This window comes from Glycine soja, chromosome 8 (genome assembly GCF_004193775.1).
Source record: "Glycine soja cultivar W05 chromosome 8, ASM419377v2, whole genome shotgun sequence".
NCBI classification, from domain to species: Eukaryota; Viridiplantae; Streptophyta; class Magnoliopsida; order Fabales; family Fabaceae; genus Glycine; species Glycine soja.
The window spans coordinates 4585175-4609222 of record NC_041009.1 but is presented as its reverse complement, the minus strand read 5'-3'; the positions used below and the strand labels follow the sequence as shown (position 1 = coordinate 4609222).

Sequence of the window (24048 nt, the reverse complement as noted above, 5' to 3'; positions counted from 1 at the left end):
TTTTTTTTTGGATTTTTTTAAAATTTCATGGCCTAATTGACTCGACTTGTTTGTGATCGGGATTGAATTGGGTTGGATTTAACAATAAAATCATTAGAACTCAACCTAACCCATTCCAAAAAAATTTAATTGGGTTAGGTGACAGGTTTTCTAAACCCGACTCAACCTAACCTGTGTACACTCTACCTAAAATCCATCTTAGTTTTGACCTATTTTTTCTTTATATTCATTTACTTAATTTAATTTTTTTCCGTTGTAAAGTATTGTTGTGAACATTTTAATATTTTGAGTTTGATCTCTACAAATAAAAAAATAGAGTATAAAGTATTTTGTTTTTAGATAAATGATAATCATAACTAAAATAAAAAGTAGAATTAAAAGATAATTTTTTAAAGTGATCTGAGTTCATCTTTTTGTAAATATTATAAAGTTTTTGTTTTTTTAGTTTAACTTAACCTAAAGTTATGATGAGTGGGGTTGACTTAGCGAATTTAGATACACTTTGCCACTAGTAACCAATATCATGATCACGGAAAAAAAAAATTACAACTAGGAAATTGCTTCTTGCGCTTTCCGAATGGCTTTGGGAATGATCATAATTCCAAAAACAATATGGGAAGGGAAGTGTACAATACAATTCCAAAACGCAATTCCAAAAAACACCCTCACAACTAATCATTGCGCCTAGTGACAATCTAGTGTAAGGCCTCATAATATGCTTTATCAGAAACTAGCCTAAAACATCATAAGCCCCATTCATTTTAGGTAGTAAAGTTAAGCCTATTAATTATTTTAGAGTTTTCTATGTAAAATTCAAACAATAAAATAAATTGTAAGCACTAATTAGAGTCTCTATTTTTTTTTGTCAAACAGTTATAAGAGTCCATAAGAACCCAATTTGCATATTATGGGTTGATAAAAAATCTCAAGCCTATTTCCGAACAAGTACCATGTCCACTACCATGTCTAAAGTGCCAGTTGGTGTTTTTTACAAAGTTAAAAAGTTATGGTAAGAATTAATCATTAATTTGAACAAAAGTGTCTCATAATTTTACCTAGCTTTAAATTTACGGTACATGTCTCATTTTTTTAATTTTATTTTATACATTTATTCATCATAAAGAAGCTACATATAAGAAACGAAGATTTTTACCATCTTCGGCCAGTTCGAATTATTATTATTTTATCTCAAGGCCAGTTATATTGTGATTCAGCAAAAAATTGAAAGTTGGAAGTTAGGGTATTGCTTTGCGTACCCCGCAAATTACTAGTACACCCAACACAAGATGACCAGTTCAAATATTGTCTTTCCATAAAGCTGATATAAATTGCGAATCCGTAAGTCTAATATGGATTGACAATCTGTAAGCCCAATACGAATCGAACCTGTGACTTTCACGTTGTTAGCAGGACGTTCTAACCAATTGAGTTAATGAATAAATTATATTATAAAATAATTAATGTTGTTATACATAACATTATAATTTCTAATTTATATTTAATACATATATAAATTTAGATGATAAATATTATGATAATTAATTTTGATCTAATAATTAATTTGTTTACACATATAAATTTTTATGAAACCTATGATTTTTATTTAAAATTTATATATGTAAAAAAATACATTATTAGATAAAATTATTTGTAATGAGACCAAAAAATACATTAGTAAATTTATGTTAAAAATATTTTTTTTACACATAAATTTTTGTTAAACCTATAATTTTTATTTACAATTTATATATGTAAAAAAATTAATTATTAGATCAAAATTAATTGTCACAAAATTTATTATGTAAATTTATATGTGTAGTAAATATACATTAAAAATTTTAGTATTATATATAACAACATTAATTATTTTATAACATAATTAATCTATTAGCTCAGTTGATCATAGTATTGTGTTAATACTTAATAATATGAAAGTCACAAATCTGGATGGGCCCAATTCGTAAGCCACAATCTGTATTAGAACTACAGATTGTCAATCTATATCCTTTTTAAGGAAAAATAATATTGGAATCGTCCATCTTGTGGAAGGTGCACCGACAATTTACTAGGTGCGCAAAGCAAGGCCACGGAAGTGATCAAAACTTGTTGTGGCCCATCTTGATTCTTTGACTTTGTAAACAAGACAACAAATAAACTTTTGGTTGTCTTACTATTTGTTTTTAAGGTATGAAATATAATATATAAATAAGATTATATTTAGAATTCCCAATAAATAAATATTTTTAATATATAATTATTAAAAATATTTTTATAAAAAATATTAAAACTCAATTTAGAGATAATGTTGAAAGATGATAGATTATAGGGACAGGTAGTTAAAAAAAACAAGTACGCAATAAAAATAAAAGACTGATAGTTTGAAATAGTTGAGAAAAGATTTTCTTCTTAGTTGCACAGCTAGTGAGTAAAATGTAAATCAAAATTAGATAAGAGAGAATACTAAAAATTCTTAGTTAAGGGAGAGTGTCTCACTCTTCAAGCTGTGTATTCAAATTTATAATATAGAAGTATATTACAAGAAATATACTATGTATACTTTTTTCCCTAGTGGTTATAAATTTGGTGAATCACATTCCCCCCCCCCCCCTAAAAGTGGTCATTGTCACTTGAAAATAGAGAAATTCAAAACAAGTCACACTTTGTATGTAAATTACAATTGTACATTACACTTTGCATGCCTTAAGCATGTTTATTTTTTATTTGTAATCCCTCAAGTCTTCATGAAGCAAGATAAAGAAACACTTTCAATTATGTTTAACCTCCACAGCAATAATTGCATATGCAACTACATAAACCACACTATTGGCATCTTAGTCAAATGCACAAGCAATTGCCTACCATAATATATCTCTTCGAGAAACAAGCTTTGAATTATTTTTTTTTCATTTCTCAAGATTGGTTTTGTGATTGAACATCTTATTTTGTTGCCAGACTTAGCAATATGGTCCAATTTTTAAAAATACACTAAAACTAAAACTAATATTATTTGTAATTTTTAAAAACTGCAAAAAAATAAAATTTAAATACAACTTAAACTAAAAATGCTATTTTTTAAAATATTTAAAAAATATTTAAAAATATACAAAAGCATTTAAATCTTCAGGAAATAAGCATAAATATTTTTTTAAAAGAAGGAAATAGAAAGAGAATAATGCAGATAATCGATATTGAAGAAATGTACTATATAGAAAACTCAAAGAAAAATTTATATGAAGTAACCAAAAACAAATGAATAGAAATCAAATGCAAATTGTTCTACATCCAAAATTCAATTAATTAACTCTTAATAACTTTTACTTAATTTATTAGTAGGTCGACCTCATGGATCAATTGTTGACTAGAAAAGGTAAATTGAGCTAAGCTTTTGTTAACTCCTTTGATATGATGTGGTCCATTCCATCAAACCTTATCTAATATGGGCTATATAGTACATATAAGCAAGACTGGCCCTTTTCATATTCTAAACAAGACCTACACCCCAACCCTATCAAGGGTAGCAGTTTCTTTTTTTGAATATATCTCATTTCATATTTCTGTATACTATTTTTGTATTGCTCTGTGACTGCACACCTCCAATAACAATAAAGAAAGAAAATGAAGTCTCTGGGGTATGATGATAATTTAGCTTTGATCTCAGTTTTGGTGCAGTAGATGGAGACATTTCTTTCTGGCTCTCAGCAGCAAAAGTCACAAATGCAAATAATATTAGGCAATTGCTTTGTGCATCCAACAAATTGTTTGTGCACTAGTGCTTTTTTCATTATTCGGGATCCGTAATCCGTATGGACCCATTAAGGATTCAAATCTGTGACTTTTAGATTATTAACACAACACATTAACCAATTGAGATAATTGACCAATTATGTTATAAAATAATTAATGTCGCTATATATAACACTAAGATTTCTAATGCATATTTAATGTACATGTAAATTTACATCATAAATTTTGTGAAAATTAATTTTGGTGCATTAATTTCTAATATTATATTTGATGCACATGTAAATTTACATAATAAATTTTGTAACAATTAATTTTAGAACAAAATTAATTGTCACAAAATTTATGATGTAAATTTACATGTACATTAAATATACATTAGAAATTGTAGTGTTATATATAATAACATTAATTATTTTATAATATAATTGATCTATTAGCTCAGTTGGTTAATAACCTGAAATTCCCAATCCTGCATGAGATATTAATTTTAAATTAGTTTATAAAACATTTTAAAAAAATTGTAATATATACATACATACGAATTGACAATTCGTATGTTCATACGAATCGACAATTCAAATGAACATATGAATCGACAATCCATAAGCTTGTGGATTACGAATACGTAAGCTTATGGATTACGAATCCGTAAATTTGCCAGAGATAATTTTGAAAAAGAAAATGAAAAAGTGTTGAGTGCACAAGCAATTTGGTAGTTGCACAAAGCAATTTCATTAATATTATAACCCGTGTGAAACTAAAACCTTTGCGAGGAGGGTCCACTTCGTTCCTTTTGTATTAAGGATAAATAATTTTTATTTCAAAAATATTTAAATTTTGGTTTTTGATATGATAACACTATATGATTCTTCTTTTTTAAAGCATATAAGCAAGGATATAAAAAATCATCTTTGTACGTTTGGTGTAACCACAAGAAAATCTTCTTTTATTATTCAATTGTTATAATCCTTTCAAGGAAAGTCATATTGACATTTTCACCGAAAAATAATGATCAATGTGAAAAAGAACCTCCATGGTATGCAGCTAGCAGTTTAACTTCAACGTACAACAATTTGCAACCGTCATAATCCAACCGTTTAACTAAAATGACTTTTCCCCGTAATTGACATTGGTCCCTTGGTAGCATTTAGAACAAGTCAAAGTCTATAACGCTAAAAGTAACAAAATATTCACACCAGTCATGAGCGTAGTTAAGAGGAGAGCCCTACCACAATGCACTACTCTTCACCCATAAGATGTTTAATGGCATACATGGTTTTAAATGGTTTCCCACAATTACCTGCAATATAAAGATTTTCTAACTCACCGCAAGGTAATCGCGACCGCAATTTACAACCATGTGTCATACTGTAAACCAAGTTCTTAATTTTGAAGGCTTGAATTAGCAAAATTATCCAGCTGGGAAACATGGACATCGGAAGAATAGTGAGTTTCATGTGCTTTCCTTCCTTGCTTCAATTAACACCTCCCAAGATCAGACTAATTGATTTTGCATACTAACATTACATGTTTCCCATTCTATAGTGATGTAGCATTAGTTGGCACGCACGCAACAACATGAGAACAAGAGCCAACACAGCACTTTGCAACCACCACACAACCCAGATGATATATGATAGATTTTCCACTCATTCACGGAACCTAAGTGCATAAACCTTTTACCCAGATTTAGGAACTTGCACTTTCAGCATGTTAGTATAGTATTTTACATCTTGAAACCTTTTAAAACAGAAGAATAATTTTTGGGGCAACATGATATCAACAATTGCCACGTGCACACATTCTTCATTAACAACTAGGAACTAAGAAGTAGTAGCTATAGCCAAATGGCAGTGCTTAGTACAAGACAAAGCAATACAGATGGAAACTTCATCTATCGCTATCTTCTTTATATATAATGTTGGATAGAGAAAAAAGCAAGTCTTACACTACTCACATGCTTGCCAAGGATTGACGTCATCAACATGTGGTACCACAACACAAATGCATATACACTATAATATTATTGGAACACTGCCAAATAAAACTAAGGTAGGTAGGTGAATGAGAAATTAAGAAATAAGAATAACTGTATGTAAGTAGTAATTACATTCTTCTTCTTTTTTTGATATATAATATAATATAATTCTTTACTTCTTTGGTACAATCTGCCATGGCTAAAGGCCTAACATCAATGGCAGAGTATCCTAAAGAAAACCTACAACAAGGCTTTTATGGTATATCACTTATCACTACACCTGGTTACAATAATCTCTCAACATAAAGCTGTGCTACTCTTGTGGTAAGTAAGCAAGGCCAATGAAATAGTAAAACAGAAAGCATATCGAGAATGTGAACACAAATTAGCAAAACTTGTAAGACACTTATGTAAATATACAGTTAAAAAAAGGGTGAAGAAAAGAAGAAAAAAAAAGAATTACATTCACGAGCGCCAGATTCCACTCAACATGCTGCGGAACCGGTTTGTGGATAGCTTCTTGACAAGTCTCTTGGCATCAGAAGAAACTTCAGCATCCGCAAGCTTTTCTATGTTTTTGGCATATCCTGAACTAACAATCTTTTTCCTCCCACTAGTACAATTAGTTAAGGACATTAATATAGAGATCAAGAACTTTTTATTACCTGAATTCCCCTCCTCTGGATCAAGCAACTGCAGAATAAGGGCTATGTTATGATCATCCTGCACAAACCTCTTTCTATTTCTAGGCACCATAACCATGCCAGAGAGTGCCTCCGCTGCCATTTCCCGAACCTCAAATGACTTTGCATTGAGAAACTTAACAAACTCCGGCATAAACCTGGCATCCCCCATTGCTTTCTTGGCCTCCTCCGATGTTCCACACAACCTAAACGCCACCTTCAATGCCAATTCCTGAATCGAAACCTCGCCATTTCGAACATAATATATCAATTGATCCACAAAGCCATAACTCATCAAAACACCAACAGAACTAGGTGAGCAAAAACACAAATCCTCAATAGCCCTCATTGCCACCTCCCTTGTTTTACAAGAATAAGACCACTTAGGATCCAAAACGCGCAACAAAGCGTGAATCGCTCCCTCTTTGATCACCATCTGCCTAACAACCTCATCACCAGATGCAATACTCACAATAAACGCTATCGAATTCACCTGAATCGATTCCTCCTTAGACCTCACAAGCCTAATGAATGTTACCGCAGCACCCTCATCAACCATAAACCTCTTAATCTCCTCGACACCAACGAGATTCCTCAACACCCCACAAGCAGGTCCAACCAAATCACCACCACAATCACCACCACAAATCTTCAACAACACACTAACCCCTCCATGAGCAGAAACACACCAAGCATTATCCGAATTCTCAGTTAACTTCACCAAACACCTTGCAGCCGCAACCTTACCTAACACACTCCCACAATCCAAAACCTTAACCAAAGGAGCAATTACACCCGCGCCAATCAAAACCCCTTTGTAAGAATCAAACCCCGCAACAACAGAAACAACCTTAGCACTCTCCTCCTGAATCTCAACCTCATTTGATCCCAAAAACCCCACCAACAAATGAACCACGTCACCAACATCAACAATCACCTTCACGTACTTCTCATCCTCCACCACAACTTCCAGAAGATTCTTCAGCGCTTGTCGCTTCATACCCAAATCCCCAACCTTCATCCTCGTCGTTAAGTCCCTCACGTAGAACCTCATGTCCTCTTTGGAAGCGGCAAGACTCGGTTTTGAAACCACCAACGCGAACCCATTAGTTAAAATTCCAGTCTTGTATATCTCGTTGAGCTTCTTCGCGTGTGCATCGAGCTTCGCGAACGCCACGTCCAAATCGCTCTGCAACAGAAGCTTTCCGCTGTATGAGAAAACCACGCAACGCCGGCACAGATCGTGGCACTCCGTCGCGGTGGCCACCACCGCCGCAGCCAGCCGCGAGAGGGACGGGCTCTCGCCGGAGTCGCATTTCTCGGCGGCGATTAGGCCGGCGTGAAGCTCCTCCAACTTGGCCCGAATCAGCTGCCATTTTCCGGAGAAGACGCGAATCGGGTACGAGAGAGAGAGCACTGAAAAGATTAGCTCCACCGCTCGCCGGAGACCCGAAGCTTCGGCGAATGCTTCTTCATCGCTCATTTTTGTTGATTCTCAGTAGTTTTTCAGAAACCCCATTTCCCGGAGGAATATTCCGGCGAGATTCTTTGGCTGCGGCGAGTTCAGAATCTAAGTAAAACAACGATCTTTATGAAATATCTAAACAAAGAGAGAGAAAGAAAGAAAGAAAGAGAAAGAGGGTGTTTTCTTTTCTGTTTCTTTCAGTGTTTCTTTCACTGTTTCTGCAGATCTATGCTTATCCGTAGATTGCAGTTGATACAGATACACAAACTGGTCCAAAATTGGACTTTAGCACGTGAAATTACCGAAATGTCCTTCTGGGATTTATCTGTGGAATCCGGTGCCAATGTACAATTGTGTAATTGCAATTGGTGCAGTGATCGGAAGTTAGAGGGGTGTGTTGAAGGGAGACAAGAGAGGCCAAGAGAGGTTGGTTGAGTCTAGGAGTGGCTATTTAGACGGAATCATGTGTAGGTGGTAGTTCGTGTTTTGTTCGTATATACAATAAGAAAATAATAATTACAATTTATAATTTATAATACTTCAACATAGGACAAACAAAAGGTGAGGTAGAAGCAAGGCATGAATTACAAAACTTTGTAATATTTTAATTAGAATTGGTCATACTTATTAGTTAACTGTTACTTTTGAGTAAGCAGAAACCATAGGTTGCAGGTAGTTTCCTTTAGTTTAATGATCCTTAATTTTTTTTTACTTTCTTTAATTAAAAGTTTGACATAATTAAAGCGGTGTAAATTATGCCATTATGGCATCACTGGCATGGAAACTGAAACTTCACGAGTTTGTATTTGGTGTAACATGCAACATTAATCTTTTGATCTCAATTTTAGACCTGGTCAGGGTGGAGGGGTCATGAAATTGATTTTGAAGTCTTAAATAATTGGACTAATAAATTAAAGTCTTGAATAATAAGAAGGAAATTGCTAATTAGCAATAATGAACGAAAGTCTTAATGGTATATTCAGGCTCATAAGGTTCGTTAACCATTATAATAAAGTATCCCTTATCTTTTTCAATTCGTGGACCCGGTCGTATAATAAACATGATGCCTTTTCAACTTTGGGTACACTAAATTAATTAAACACAACGTCACCAATATAAATTAATCAACCAACTTTTCAGTTTAGCTTACGAGTCCAATTAATAAGATTTTGGAGGCGGGCCCTAGCGTTATCTAGCAATCGACCTATGTAATAGTCATTTTTTAATAATTTGAAAACTACTAAAAAAGCACATAATATTTTTTAAAATTTTTATAAGACATTGTTTTTTAATTCGCATACGATTCATACACTTCTTATTTTGTGATTTGTGTTCATTTTTCTTAAAAGAGTTTAATTGTCATGCAATTGACTTTAAATTATGGATAATGTTTTAGCTGCCTGCTTTTTTAAGCATATAAGGAAAAAGGTTTTTTATATTTCTTTCTCACTTTACAGTTCATACCACAATTCAACACCATCTTCAAATTTCTTCAACTGTATTTTTTCAACAAAATTGATGAGGGAATACAAAGGATAATATACATGTATATTTCCTGTCGTTTTTAATGCTAGCAACTGGCCAACTGCAAATAAATTCGAGGCCCCAAGAAAATAAGCAATGAGACGGCTACAAGAATCTTGGTTAAGTTCTAGTTGATACTAGTAAACCAGCAAAAGCATAGTAAAGAGTTGTAAATTAGTACTCAGAGAGTAGATGAAAGTGATGATGAACCACGCCTTAATGAGGATACAGAGCTTTAATTTCGTGAACAAAATAAAAAGTTGATAGCTTTCAATGCCCCTTGGAATGGAAATGACACGGCCACACTTGGCACACCCCACCATGTGAAACCCTTTGTTGGATGCCTTGAGCAAGCAGTGACCTTTTGAATAGGAATTGTGTAGCGGGGAGTGAATCACATAACTAATTGAGAGAAAGTTGCTTTCTTTTCCATCACTTTTTGTGGGTTGTAAACGTATATAGTAAAGAAGAGTCCAACAAAAGTTTGGGTTTGGGAGAGAATAAATCCCAATCAATTGATTTTAATTGATTCAACTTTTAGATTTAATTTTTGTCTAATTCGAAGCCATCTCAATCGATGTTGAACAGGTTGGTTTGTCGTATCATTGGATATTGAATAAAAATAAATAAACCTATTTAAAAAAATATAAAATAACAGTTTTATTTCAAAATTAATGAATAATCCCACGACATAAATCAAATTGGTCAAATCCATCGTGAGGAGATTTGAAGATCAAAGTTATACTACAAATGCCGACTGAGTATAGGTCTAGAGGAGGTTCGACGGTGTCATCGACCATCATGAGGTGGCAAAATGACAAGTGGAGAAGGCTATGTGTGGTTGTGTGTGTTGCTCTTTTGGGGTTATGTGAAAAAAAAGGAAAGTGTCAAAGTGAATTGTATGTGATGAGTATAAAACACTAAGGAGATATACAAAACAACATAACAATATCAGTAACTTCAACATTTAAAAAATGACAAAAATTAATAATATATATTCAACTTGGTTCAAATTTCAAAATTCTCAATTAGATACTCGAGCCAATTGTCATCAACTCTAATTGATTTGATTCAGGTTTGACTCAAATTAGAAAAAATCTGAATCAATTTAATTGATTTAGTTTAAATCGTCATGTTTTTCGGGTTGATCTGGACCAATGAACACCCCTAAATAAAAGCCAATAGGAGGAACCACTATCATACATGCAATTCCACATTGCAATCAAATCCTAGTCACATTATCGACTCCAAATCAATTTTAATTTTGTTAGTATGATATCAATACAAAATATCCATCATCGAAAACATTGATGAATCTCTTTCATAAACCATGAGCACACACAAGGTATATATTATTCTTCCAACATAGTTGATTTTATCTATAAGACTAAGATTCAAATACTAAATAACTTAATTAAGGAACACAAGTTACTACCACTTATGTTAACTCTATTGTTAGTTATGGAAATATAAGGTGGACTTTATGATTAAATTAAAAAGCTTAAGAGAAAAGAGGAGAGAAAGAGATTGTAAATTCAAACTACTCTTAATAATATATTTTTTTCAAAACTTACAAATTAATATTGATAAAAAAATATGGTTGATTCATGTCACCAAATCAAATGGTGCATATATATATCTCAAAAAGTGTGCACGGTTTCGAGACACAAAAGGAAGGTTCACGAGAAATCATGAATAGAAGGTCCGCATGGTAATAGCTAGAGAGCTCAAGCTTTTCAAAGCAAAAGAGTAAAGCTGTCCCATGTCATGACAATCCCGACTAAAAAAGCATTAAAATATTGACCATCCAGACCTAGAAGATGAACTTTCGCAGAATTTATGGGGTCGGGAAATCAAGAGGGGTAAAGAGAATCAAGGTGAATTTTTTAAACCTTAATACTAGACAAATCAGACACTAGTACTAAGGCAAAACGAAATTCAATGACCCATCATGTCATTTAGTGTCTAATTTTTTACACTGTTAGATTAAAGGTCAAAATACCATTATTCTGCTGGTCACGGATTCTTATCATATGTAATGTGACCACAAATAGTAACTAAAATAGTTCAGCTTGGTTGTTTTACAAAGCTAAGTAATTACTATATTTCTGATCATATGACCAACCTGCTTGTGGAGCCAAAACAATACATTGCAAAGTATGAGTTAATTATATACAATTGCAATTTGTAATCTGGAATCAGCACATGCCTCAATTCCGGGGTCAGCGACCCGAATTTTGCATGTATGTCACTTCATTAATGAAAGCATGTGACATCTTTTGCTCTAATTTTGTTGTTTTGCTGATATGTGCACTCCTAATTAAGTTACTTTTTTTTTATCAAACTAAATGCATCTAGATTGTAATTCAATTTTAGTTCCCCACGTTCACTTTAAGTTGTAAGTTTAAGATATGTAATCATGATAACTTTCATTAATTCGGTCTCTAATTTACTGTGGAGTGAAAAGGGGTTACTGCCTACCTTCTCCATATGGGTCAAAAAGCACTGTGCAATTTTTTTTTATTTGATCTTTATAGATATGTTAGGTGTAAAATGCCGCCATTCATATGCTAGAGCCATACCATGGTGCCTTTGAGTGGAGAAGAAGCGAAAATCAAGACAGTAGAAAAGTATGAAAATGTCTTAGCTTTCAAGAGAAAGGTAGATATAAAAAAATAATGTCTTCATGTTCATCAACTCCTAACATAACAAGAAATTGAGAAACAACAATGCTACAGAAGATTGCTTGATATGTGGTTACTACAAATTCTTTATAATACGAACAATATGTCAGCAATCATTCCACGTATCATGGAACATGGATTGTACAGAAATACGTAAATTTATATCATTATGTATTTGTTTTAGGGCCCAAGTAATCAAATTTGGTTTAAAGAAAACGCCAATGATTTGTAATAAAAATAAAAATGCCTTTTCTTAAGCATGTTGCTCAAAGTTTTATAATTTGAGCACAATTCCTTATTTTCTTTTTGTACCAATACGATTGTTGAAACTTGAAACTATGGTAGCGTAAGTCTCTTATCTCTTCGGCATTACAGTTTCTGTACCCCATCACTTTCGAGTATTAAATATTTTAGGGATTGGAGAAGAATTATGAAGGACTGAAGCATACAACTTTGTTGATACTAACATTCTTTAAATACAATAAAACTCGGAACTGAAAATTGTTAAATTCTCTCTGAAAAATACTAAATAGAGACAATAACCACCTCATCATTTCTCTTCTTTATTTCATACAGAAAGCCTACAGTTGTAACTTATAAGCTTTAATAGTAGATACTGATGCATTTCTCTAAAAAAAAAAATAGTAGATACTGATGCATACTCTAAACAAAATAACACGCCTTTTAACATTCAATTGAAGTACCAAAAATACGTCAGTTATGTACTTTAATCCCCAAATTAATCAATATAAATGTTCATATTTTACCTGCACAAAGTTTGTGTCATCTCCTAATTACATTGCACAAAGCATTAGAGACTAAAATTGACTCAACTAGTTCAAGAATTTTGCTCTCTACACTTCTGAATTGTACATGGATAGTAATAGATTATTGTTTTAAGTCTAAAATTGAGACGATTGTCATGTATGATAGCAATTTTAAAGATTTTGACAGTTTCTGTATTCTATCACTTTCACATGCGCCATTTATAAATAACACACTTTTAATATTTCAATTAGAAAAAAAAAATGTCTAGTGTCTACTTCAACCCCCAAATTATCAAAATACATATTCATATTTAAATTGCTCAAAGTTTGTCACCGCCTAATTAATCAGTACTAACATCGATGAGACAAAAATGTTAACCCAGCTGATTTAATAATTTTGGCTCCATATTCCTATCTATAGTGACAGGGTTCGAATTCTTTATGTCAATAACATCAGTGGTATTTGAATAATTTATCATCACTGTCATTTTATCTAAAAGAACAAAGAAAAAATACAAAGCATCATAATATATATTTTCTTTTTCTATTCTTCTAACCTTGTGGATTAACTTGCCCTATTTTGGCATATGCGTGAAGCAAGCATGACGTCCAACCACTAAAAGATGAAAAACAAATAGTGACTCGATTGGAGTAATGTGCATGAGACCCCTATTTCGTTTTACTATCTTGACCAATTAGCTTGATAATGGCTATAGAGTATGGACTAGCTTGATTGAGTGCTTTTATTTTACGACTTATACTTCAAGAAAACGTTGTGTGTAGTCTTGGCGATCATGCATGGGTCCTGGATAACCCAAAGGCTGATATGGTTGATTATTTGTTCGAAATTTTGAACAGGATGGCTTACCAGAACTTTTCACACCATGTCATCATTCACAGAACCGGAAAGTTGTTTGCACCAAAATTTAACTTGTTAAACATGTTACAGAAAGAAAAAATTCGTTCATTTGAGCGAATGTAAAAAAAAATAGTGTATAATAGATTAAAAAAAATCAGCCACACACATTTTGACATTTGTAAAGAAATAAAAGGTGCATATGTACCTCTAATTTAAAATATATCATAATTTTAATTCATTAATTTTTTTTAAAAATGCTTCATTAATTATATATATATATATATAAGTACTACCGTCATGATTAATTGCAGCATGATCAAATACCAATATGAACAGAAAACAAAAAATAGACCTCTTACCAAATTAAACTTCACTTTTTATGTTATTATAGCCTTATATTGGAGTTGGAGAATGGGACTTGTGAAGTGATAAATATGGGGCCAGATCATAGAATCAGACCCAGCATGTATTAAGTATCGCAAGTAATCATTGTATAAAAAGTGCTTGATATATCAAAACAGTGATTATTTAGTATGTATTTGTATGCATACATGCATTTGACACGGGCATATATATGAGTTTTCGGTACGAGTAAGAAACTGATATCATGTAACTGTGTAGTAATCAACGACATCCTGTTGCTGCTCAACTTGGGAAGGATTGAAAACAAAAGACCATAACTGACAAAAGGCTAACATGGTAATTATATTATCTGGATTTCCTCCTATTTGTGGAGAAAAAATAATCTCACTTCTTAGGTGATATTTGTGAACATCTATATGACCATAAATAAAGCAATAGGGTCACAGATTCATATATGATCATAAAGCAATAGGCACATTAGTGACATTACCAAACATTTATCTTATTCTATGCGTTTCCTTTTTTCTCGAATTTATATTTGTAGTAGGATAATGTTTATATATATATATATTATTTGATGGTCAATATTTTAAGTTTCATAATACTACTTGTGTAGTAAGCGTAGAACGTGGATATTTTGTATGATTGATGCTGAGACACTCGTAGTAAATTAAATGGCCCAGTACCATCAAAAATAAATTTTAGTTTAAGAATCATTGTGCTTCGTGTTCCCGGGCTACCCTGCTGTTAGGTATTATCACTTTATTTGTCGGAGAATCTCTCACTTCTCCCAGAATGAAATTAATTAATGGACCTAGGGTATTCCCTCTAAGATAATTTCATTTTGGTGTTATATTATCTAGGGTAATCTTACTCAACCCCTCTAGCGTGAATACACATTAACAAAAGCAACTTCCAACTTATAGCTCAATTCTGGCAACATAAACACTGTAGGCCGAGTTTGGTCTCAGCATGCCTGCTTTCGTACATTGGCCACCATCAATTTTTTTGGCAACTTTATTTACACCTTTTCTAATTATTAAACATACCCCTTCCTTTATTTTATATTTTATACTATAAAAATATCATTTGATATAAAATAATATAAATCTTATTTTCACAACGCCATCTTATTATTCTTTTAACCCTAACTTTTCATATGTTTTTATTATTAAAATATATTTTCCATCCTTATAAAATTTTAGTAAAATTTAAATTTAGTTTCTATAAAGTTTTTCTTCTATTTTTGTTAATGTTTTATTTTGTTGTCGAGAAATAGATTCAGTTATAATTGAACTCAGTTGACATTTTTTATTTTAAAGTTTAAAATATAATTTATGGGAATTAGAAAACCTCCACAATTTATAAAGAAAAACAAATAAAATATAAGAATACAATTTTTGGAGGTCAATAACCGCCACTAATTGTATAAAATAAAAAATCAATAAGAGCCACGCCAAATCCCAAACACCCAAATCTTTTCTTTAAAGAAAGCAAAACAGTTTTATTAATGAGAATGAAACAAGGCACAAAAATGACAAGATATACCAATCTGATCAAGAAACAACACCTCCAAAATAACAACAAATAAAAACATGTGCTCATCTCTTCCTATATTAAGAGAACACGTAAAGCAAAAAAAAAAATATTAACAGGACACAACTTATAACTCTATGAATCTGTCGTCAGCCATCGGAGTAACAAGACACAACTCCACTCCGACATGAAGATATACTGAAACCAGAATGGGAGTAAAAGCTACAAAACCTAACTCCCAAATGAATTAAATTGAAGCAAACAGATATGCCAAATTTGCTTGAGAAGAGAGACGCATGAGATCTGGAAGTGACACGATCCTCTCGACAATCGCGAGAAGCATGTTATCGTCGTCATTGACGACAGCGTTTTGGGCGCCTAGAGGAAGGGAATCTGCTTAGAAGAGAAAGACTCAAGATAACTACACACAGACATAAGACACAATATACCTAGGATATAACCGGATCTCATACTTTAAATTTTTTTTAATGACTAAAGATTTTACTGTGACTAAATCCGAACTTTATTATTTTTATAGAAATAAATCATATTTAATCTTCTTTAAATCCTATTTTTGTATCTCCCATTTTTATTATTCCTTAAACCCTTTACATCTATTTTTTCCTTTCTCTTTTATGAAAAATAATAATTAATTTTTTCCATAATCAAACAGATCATGTTTTTCATTGGCATATGTAAATAAATCTTTCACTCCTTCATCAAGCATTCACATTGTAATTGAGAAGAATAGGTAGGAAAAGTCATCATGTTTGTTTTCATCATATTTATGTGATACATGATAGATTCTTTCATGTGAAAGTAAAATATTTTTCATATGGTACGAAAGTAAAATAAATCATTGGATGAGTTCATTTTAAAAATCAAGGATTCCTATTTTTTATATATTTTTTTCTTTTTTATCTATTTTTCCCCTCTTCTCTCATCTATCTCAAACCCCTTAGGGCCTTACCTTACCTCCTCCGCTACCCCACCCATTCTTTCATTCTCACACATGAACCCAACAAACACTAATTTTACAAAATCACACCCATCAAAGCATGTAAAAGACCAAAATTTGAATTGAAGTAACTATAACTATTAAATTTATGAATTGTTCATATTCCGTATGAAATAAAGTAAGGTTACAATCAAAATTATAATTGAGAATTAATGGGAATTGGCTCTGTAACATAGTGCGCACCAAAGAGAAAAGGGGAATGTTTCCAGAAGCAAGAAATAGAATACCTCCACAAGATAAATAAATAATTTGAAAAGGGTAAATTTGGAAGGGTATTTAAGAAAAATATTAAAGAAAGGAGGGAAAGAGAGTGTATTTAGTAATAAGGAAGTATAAATAGTAATTTCCTTTTTTCTTTCTTGTGTTTCCAATTCATTTTTGGCAGACAAAATATATCCATTTTTTACCTTTAAGCATGTCAAGATCATGCCTTTAGATCTCTTAGGCCCGTTAGTTTGAAGAGAGAAGGCAGAAAAGAAAAGAACAATAAAATGAGATCTAACCCACACTTATACACTCTATTATTCAAAACTTTCATCTCTTTTTATTATTTTTTTCATTTCTTTCCACTCAATCGATGGTTACCTTAATGGCATAACCATAATGTTAAAACTGAAATGAAACTTTAGTCTTATTAGAAGGGGATCTGCTATGCAGATGGGAAATTGGGAAGTGTATTGGGGGAATTTCTGTAACCAAAACCCATACCATCACATTTTGTGCAATACGGGCAAGTCTTTTAGCTTTCTTCTCACTAAATGCATCAACTAAATTAAAAATCTTCAATAGTTTATCCACGGCGACAGTTCATGCACAATTCCCAAAAAAAACTCACGTATTTGAATGAAATGGTACCTAATGAAATAAATCAAGCTATTGTTGTATTGACACGAGGAAGATCCACCTTAAGTTGTTCGAGAATTCCCCTACTGTAAATATATACTCATGATGGAGGACAAAAAGATTACCTATTGCCCAGTAAATGATTTTCATTTCATGAAATCATTTTTAATTATCAAAACCCAAAAATTTGATCTGCATATGGATAAAAATTGCTGCTACACAATGCTTCCAATCAAGCATGAACCACTTTTATTTAATCTCATTCATTGACATGATTTCCGCCATTTTCAGAAGGGAACGTTGCATTCTCTTGAATAGAGATTTCAATCAGAACAACATATTGTCTTCAGTAAGCAGCAAAAGACCACAGATAAGTACAAACTTCTGCCATGATCCTCTTGAATTATAGAACTTTCTGTCTGTAATCAATGCACTATTTTTCATGCATATGGATATTGTTCACAATAATTGCTTAGGAACCCATTAATTTAGCTCACATTTGCTGTGACTTCCTGGATAGTTTACATTATTTCTCTTGGTGGGTCCAGCTATAATCTCAATAAGGCAAGTATTGCAATTATAGGATGTCAAAAAAGCTTGCTTTATGATGTACCAAGAGAAAAATCAAGCATTGGCAACATTATTGTAGGTTGAATCATGCAGAATCCCCCTTTCTTCCTCCCACCTGCCATATTATTGAGTCTTGAATATCAGTATGGATTTTTGCCATCTGTGCACAACAAAATGATTTTAACACAGATATTAGTAGAAAATACAAACTTCAAAGGACTGAATCATGAAGGATAAATCTGTCGAAGGTTCGACATTCCAATGTAAGCCAGCACAGAAATTTTAGGAGCAAAAGCTACTACTTTTGGATAGACTAGGTTGGTGTGATAATACAAAACTATACAGTAATGCAATTGGGAAAGCTATAATGCGTCACGGACACTAGCAATTAAGTAATAGAAGCATACATCTATACACCAAATCAGTTGACAAAAAAAAATGGTAGTGCAATTAGAAAGCAAGGACAATCTTTTAATCATATTCTAGACAGCTCATGTCAATTCTGATTCTTATCAACGGGGGTAGTTGTGTCAGATGCAATGCATGTTTGAATGTGAGTGCAAGGCTGTGTATCTGTGAGAGAGATTACCAAGGGCATTTCTTGAGCCTCAATGTAGGAGTAGAGATAGCATTTCAGAGAGTGAGAACAAAAGGAGGGGCATCCCTTCTTGGCCCAGCAACAGAACGATAAACGTAAACTTTTTTAGCCTGATGAGTCTCATAGGTTTCTTCCTTTATGACTTCAACATTCAACCTAGGCATTTCTTTGGCCAACAATCTAACGCCGTTCATTGTCAAATTGCAGTCTGACATCCACAGCGATCTCATTGACTCATACTTGCCCAAGCCTGACAGAAGAGCCCCATTGCCAAAAGGACAGTCCCTTACCTCGAGTTTTCTCAGCTTCGGACAGCCATCCAGCACACAGCGCATGCCCCAATCACTGCTTCCAGCAAAAGCCACCGAAAGAGTTTCCAAGTTTTTTGCATACTTGCCTATATACTCAAAAGTTAGGTCAGTCAGATAACCTGATACTGCAAGCCTCTGGAGTTTAGTGCAAGTCTTAACAACAGCTCCGAAGGCCTCATCCATTGATTCTTGCGTCAAGTAATCTGGCTGACCAGGGTGCATGATGCAAAGTCGGAAATGAGTAAAGTCAGGACAGTTTTGCACAACAGTAGCAACAGCAGCATTGGTCATTTGACGGCAAAAGTATAGAACATAGTGAAGTCTTGGACATCCTTGAGAGACTGCAATAAACCCTGATTCAGTAACCCCATGAACAATGCCCTCATCAAAGGGATCTGCAGGAAAAACACGCAGTTCCTCAAGCAATGGACAGTGTGATCCAACAGCTTCTAGCCCCTTGTCTTCAACAGTGTCCACAACCTGAGTCAGTTATTTAATTAGTAAGGTACATGTTCCAATACATTTTCATTAGCGGCCACAGGAAACTTGATAAATATTTGACACCCCATGCCCCATCAACTTCGATAATCACAACCACACTAAATTCAACATGCATATTGCATAATCTTTTGGTTGTGCTTGTGTGTGAGAGAGAAAGCAGATAGAAAAGGACAAACATTAAATTTTAGCTGGCAAAAACAGGAGAAAATATCAAATCTGAAAGATAGAACTTAGAACTATCAACGACAATTTGTTTTCAGAAGTGAAATGGTTAATAAAATATTATCATAAATTTAGGGAGAGAAACTGGACATTCTTTCCAAGTATTTATCAGTCTAGATTTTGTTCACAGATGGTAACCATGTGGGACAATTGAAACTTTAAACATGTGTGGTTTAGTTTGTGGAAACTTCAACATCAATGAATCCATGCGATGAAGAACAAAATAAATAGTCATACCCAGATGCGCTGAAGCTTAGGACAGTGAACAAGAAGCTTAGCAAGACCATCACTGTCAAGAGGAGCATAACTAAAATTCAAGAAAGTTAGATTTGTGCAAGCAGAGTACAGAACTGGGAGATATTGTGCTGTAGCTACCCATAACCCTGAAAGGGTGTGAAGATTTCTACAATTTTTGAACGCACTTTCAAGATCTGAGCACTGCTGTGCTGTCAACTCTTGTGAAAATGAGCCAGTACCAAGTTCACCTAACTGAGGAACATGAACAAGAAGCCTTTGTAACTGTTCTAGTGTCACACTTTTGTTAACCTTCAAAGTCTTTAATGATTTGCACCTACAGACGAGTTTCTCGAGTGCATCAAAATTTACATCGTTGTGCAGATTGGCAAAGTTCAATACTTCCAATGATGTGAAGCTGTCTGGGAAACAACCCAACCAATTGCCACTCTTATCCTCAATACCATTCTCTTGTATGTCAAGTTCAGTTAAATTCCTACATTCAAGTGGAATGAAGAAGATTATGAATTGGTCAAATGAAAGATTAAGCAAGGAACGCCATCATAATGAAAATAATAACTATTTTGCAGTTACTCATTATGGTAGTACCATGAGTTGAGATATTGAAATCCATAAGAAAGATTATAAATATAATCAACAATTTTCAGTGTTTATGATTTCAGCCATAAATATGTTGTACTTATGAAAGATCCCTTGCCAACATATATATTCATGGTTAAACAACTGAACACAGAATTTGAAGCCTACCCTATTAGATCATAATATATGTATGTAACTGTGAGCAAACTCAAATTCTACAGAATGTTTATAAATGCACTGTATTTTAGTGAATTCCAAAAAATCAATCTATGAATTAATGGGAAATTATCATTCTTTAACAAGCATTATAGAATTTTCTCATAGTGAAATAGTCATATCAACTTTTCTCCGGCTAGAGAATAAATAGCATCTCAGGCATGCAATTACAACCAATCTTAGCTAAAGTCTATCCTGATACCGGGCAGCACAAGTAAGAAGGCCACCTTCTAGAGAAATAAAAGTCCATCGATTCCCTGTGTCTTAGCTGCTTTTATTTGGTATAAATAAGGAATATTACCATGTTCCCACTCAATTGATGCTCAAATGTTAATTTCGTCATACAGAAAAGAAGTGGCCCTCATAAAAAACAGTTCTGTAGCAGATTCTGTTTACACTCGCAACAAAATTCACAAACATCTCACCACTAATATATCATAACAAAGAACAGCAAGTGAAAATGTCAAACAAGAAGGCACTTAAGAAAGAAAGAAAATCTAAGAAAAAATTAATCAATTAAAGAGTAGATAAAACTTGAAAGCCAAAACTGGGAGTGAATAGCTTCAACAGCATAACCTATTAATAGAATTGGTTAAAAGAGGCAATCTAAACTGGAGAATCAAATCAATTTTTTAAAACTTTTAAAAAATTAAACCCATCAATTAACTGTATTACATCATCATCCAAAAGTTAAAAGCAAAGATCTCATACCAAAACAGTAACATCACCATATGGACAGAAAGTGTTAAGAAAAGCAAACCAATGATGAACAGAAAAACAAGCTAACACCACCAGTAATTCATCACAAGAACCCCATTCTCTCTGTCAGACCAATCACTTGCATTATTTTTTATCAGCAAATGTTAATTGCTAGTTTGTTAGTTTTTGTTAACCACCCTTTTTCCCCTCTTTCTTAAACAGGAGAGATCGAACTTGCAACCTTTCCCTCCTTCTCCTCTTTCTTAACCACCCAACCAACCTTATATCTCCACAAATCACACCATGTATATTACAAACAAAAGTAAAACTAAAATCCTTAATGAATCACAAATTCATTGTATTTTATGGACTAAAACAAAACACAAGCTTGTTTAAAGGCAAAAAATGATCCTTACTTGCAATTAGTGGCAATTGAAGCCAGTCCATCAGTGCTGAATCCATCACAACTGAGAAGGGAAAGTGCTTTGAAATTGGGGAATTGGAGAGCCAGAAACTCCAAGCTCTCATCAGTAACAGTCATCCTCTTGAGCCTCAACTCCTCAAGCCAAGGGTACTTGCCAGCAAACACCACAAGCCATGAATGAATATCAGCACCCCAATTGGCAGGAACCAAGTTGAAGTCAGAGAAACGAGGCTTCCCTTTCAGTGTAACACTTCTAATGTTTGGGAACCTGCGAGTTAAGATCTCAGGAGACACAGAGTAGCAGTTACCTATGAACACACTCCTCCTTGACCATCTCTCTGCGTTGTACCACTCTTTGCAAACCAAAGAAACCGTGCTTTTGTCCTTGCGGGACTTTAACATCCCTGAAATTCGCTCCAACACCTCATCAGGGAAAGTGGAGTTGGGATTTTGATTCTCCTTCTTTCTCCTACACTCCATCATCCTCAGCTCAAAAATAGAAAGTCTAAAAAAAAAAAAAAAAGAGACACACTTTCAAGTACCCTTTTGGATCAACTATGAGAATTGAAAGCAACCACCATGTTAAACATCATGGTAAAAAGTGACCAAGGAAAAAAGGAACACTCAAACAAAGTGAAATTAGGATGCAGGAAAAAAAAAAAAAAACAGGTACGAGAAAAAAGAGCTTGGAGAGAAAAGTAAATTGTCAATGACAAAAAAAAATGTAAAGCAGTGAAAGGAGAAAAAAAAAATAAAACAATTTGCCAAGTGAATTTTCCAAAGCTGAAAACCTGCTGCTATGCACCCTTCACTCTTTGACTACAGAGTTACATGCTTTCACTCATTTCTTTTTCTTTGAACACCAAAAAAAAAACACAGAATTTAAGGAGATTCAGAACTGAAATAAAAATTTGGAGAGCCAAAAGGAGATAGATGTTGGAATCTGAGATCCGTTAAGAGGTGGAAGAAGATCCAGAAGCTATATATATATATATATATATATATATATATATATATAAATATATTTATAAGTGTGTGTAAGAGGAAGAAGGAAGGAGTGAGGGACAGAGAAGATAAAAGATTAGAAGGGTCACTGAAAGTTGGTATCTTTCCACCTGAACCAAAGCTCTCAAATCACTTTTACCTTATGAATGATGATGATGAGTGCTGAGGCTAAAATTAACAAATGCACTGATCACGCACGGCGTATTATAGCAAAAGAAGAGGATCATAAAAAATAAAAAAGACGGAAGAGAAGATAATAAACTTTTCATTTTGGAACAAGATTGGTGTGAGGTAGTAAGTACAGTGATTGAGGTAGTTAGGGATACAGTTACTGATATAGTATGAAAAAGATAAAAATAGAAAGAGATTAAGGATGCTCTTACCGCGGGTGCAGGAAGTTATTTATATTTATAGTAGTAAATAATAGATGGATATTTGGTGTGTTTTTCTTATTCACCTCTCTCCTAAAATCATGTCGAATTTACTGATTTATGTGAAAGTTAGTATTTACCAATTTTACATAACATGGAGAGTGTGTGGAGAGAGTGTATATACATAAGTTGGATGATGTTAATCAAACACGTACTTGGTTCATTTAGACTTAAGAGTGTTTACTTTATTTATTTATAGAAATTGAACTTACATAACTAAATTTATAGTAATTATGTACTCTACTTAATTAATTAAGCTAAATTATTTTAGTATTTTTTGTGTGTACTCTCGAAAGTTAATTTTTCAATTAATAATTATGAAAATATTTTAGCCATTTTTATTTATAAATCATGATTCTTTTATTTTGTTCTTCTGCTTATTTTCTTTATTTATTTTTTGAGAAATTAATATATTTAAAGAAATTAATTAATCATATCAACTAAAGCTAACCTCTATTTTCTTTTAGGCAACAAAAATATATATAATTAAATAGATCATTACTTTCATGGTAGTTATATTTAATTATACTTTTTACACTCTTTATTAATTTATGTTTATCCATGAACTATTAAATCTAATTTTGTGATTTAAAGACTAAGTCTCTTCCCTATAAATCCAACGTTAAGGTCCACATTTTAGTTCTTCTCCAAGCATCTAAGGTCATGAAAAATGAAGGCATATTGTTCCGCATGAAGAAATACAATATAGAAAGAATAAGAGGGTGGAGATACTAAAAGAACATCAAGATAATTTAATTAACATTAATAGTTGT

At 33.0% G+C, this 24048-nt stretch overlaps 2 protein-coding genes across 3 annotated transcripts; both read right to left on the bottom strand.

The window, feature by feature from the left end:
- Window positions 1-5805: 5805 nt before the first annotated feature.
- Window positions 5806-8345, bottom strand: LOC114421315. Its single transcript, XM_028387186.1, has one exon. It carries the CDS (start codon window positions 7886-7888, stop codon window positions 6188-6190), a length of 1701 nt encoding a protein of 566 aa, XP_028242987.1. The 5' UTR covers window positions 7889-8345; the 3' UTR covers window positions 5806-6187.
- Window positions 8346-17438: 9093 nt separating this feature from the next.
- On the bottom strand, window positions 17439-23112 carry LOC114421314 (protein TRANSPORT INHIBITOR RESPONSE 1-like). Of its 2 annotated transcripts, XM_028387183.1 has the most exons (5): window positions 22984-23112; window positions 21832-22344; window positions 19904-20396; window positions 18624-19423; window positions 17439-18194 (listed from the first exon to the last, which is right to left on the bottom strand). In XM_028387183.1, the coding sequence occupies exons 2-4, from the start codon at window positions 22320-22322 to the stop codon at window positions 18668-18670; spliced, it is 1740 nt and encodes a 579-aa protein (XP_028242984.1). In that variant the 5' UTR covers window positions 22323-22344; window positions 22984-23112; the 3' UTR covers window positions 17439-18194; window positions 18624-18667. The 2 variants fall into 2 exon arrangements, with proteins under 2 accessions (XP_028242984.1, XP_028242985.1); XM_028387184.1 differs by lacking the exon at window positions 22984-23112 and having other exon boundaries at window positions 17439-18149; window positions 21832-22977.
- Between the last annotated feature and the right edge of the window lie 936 nt (window positions 23113-24048).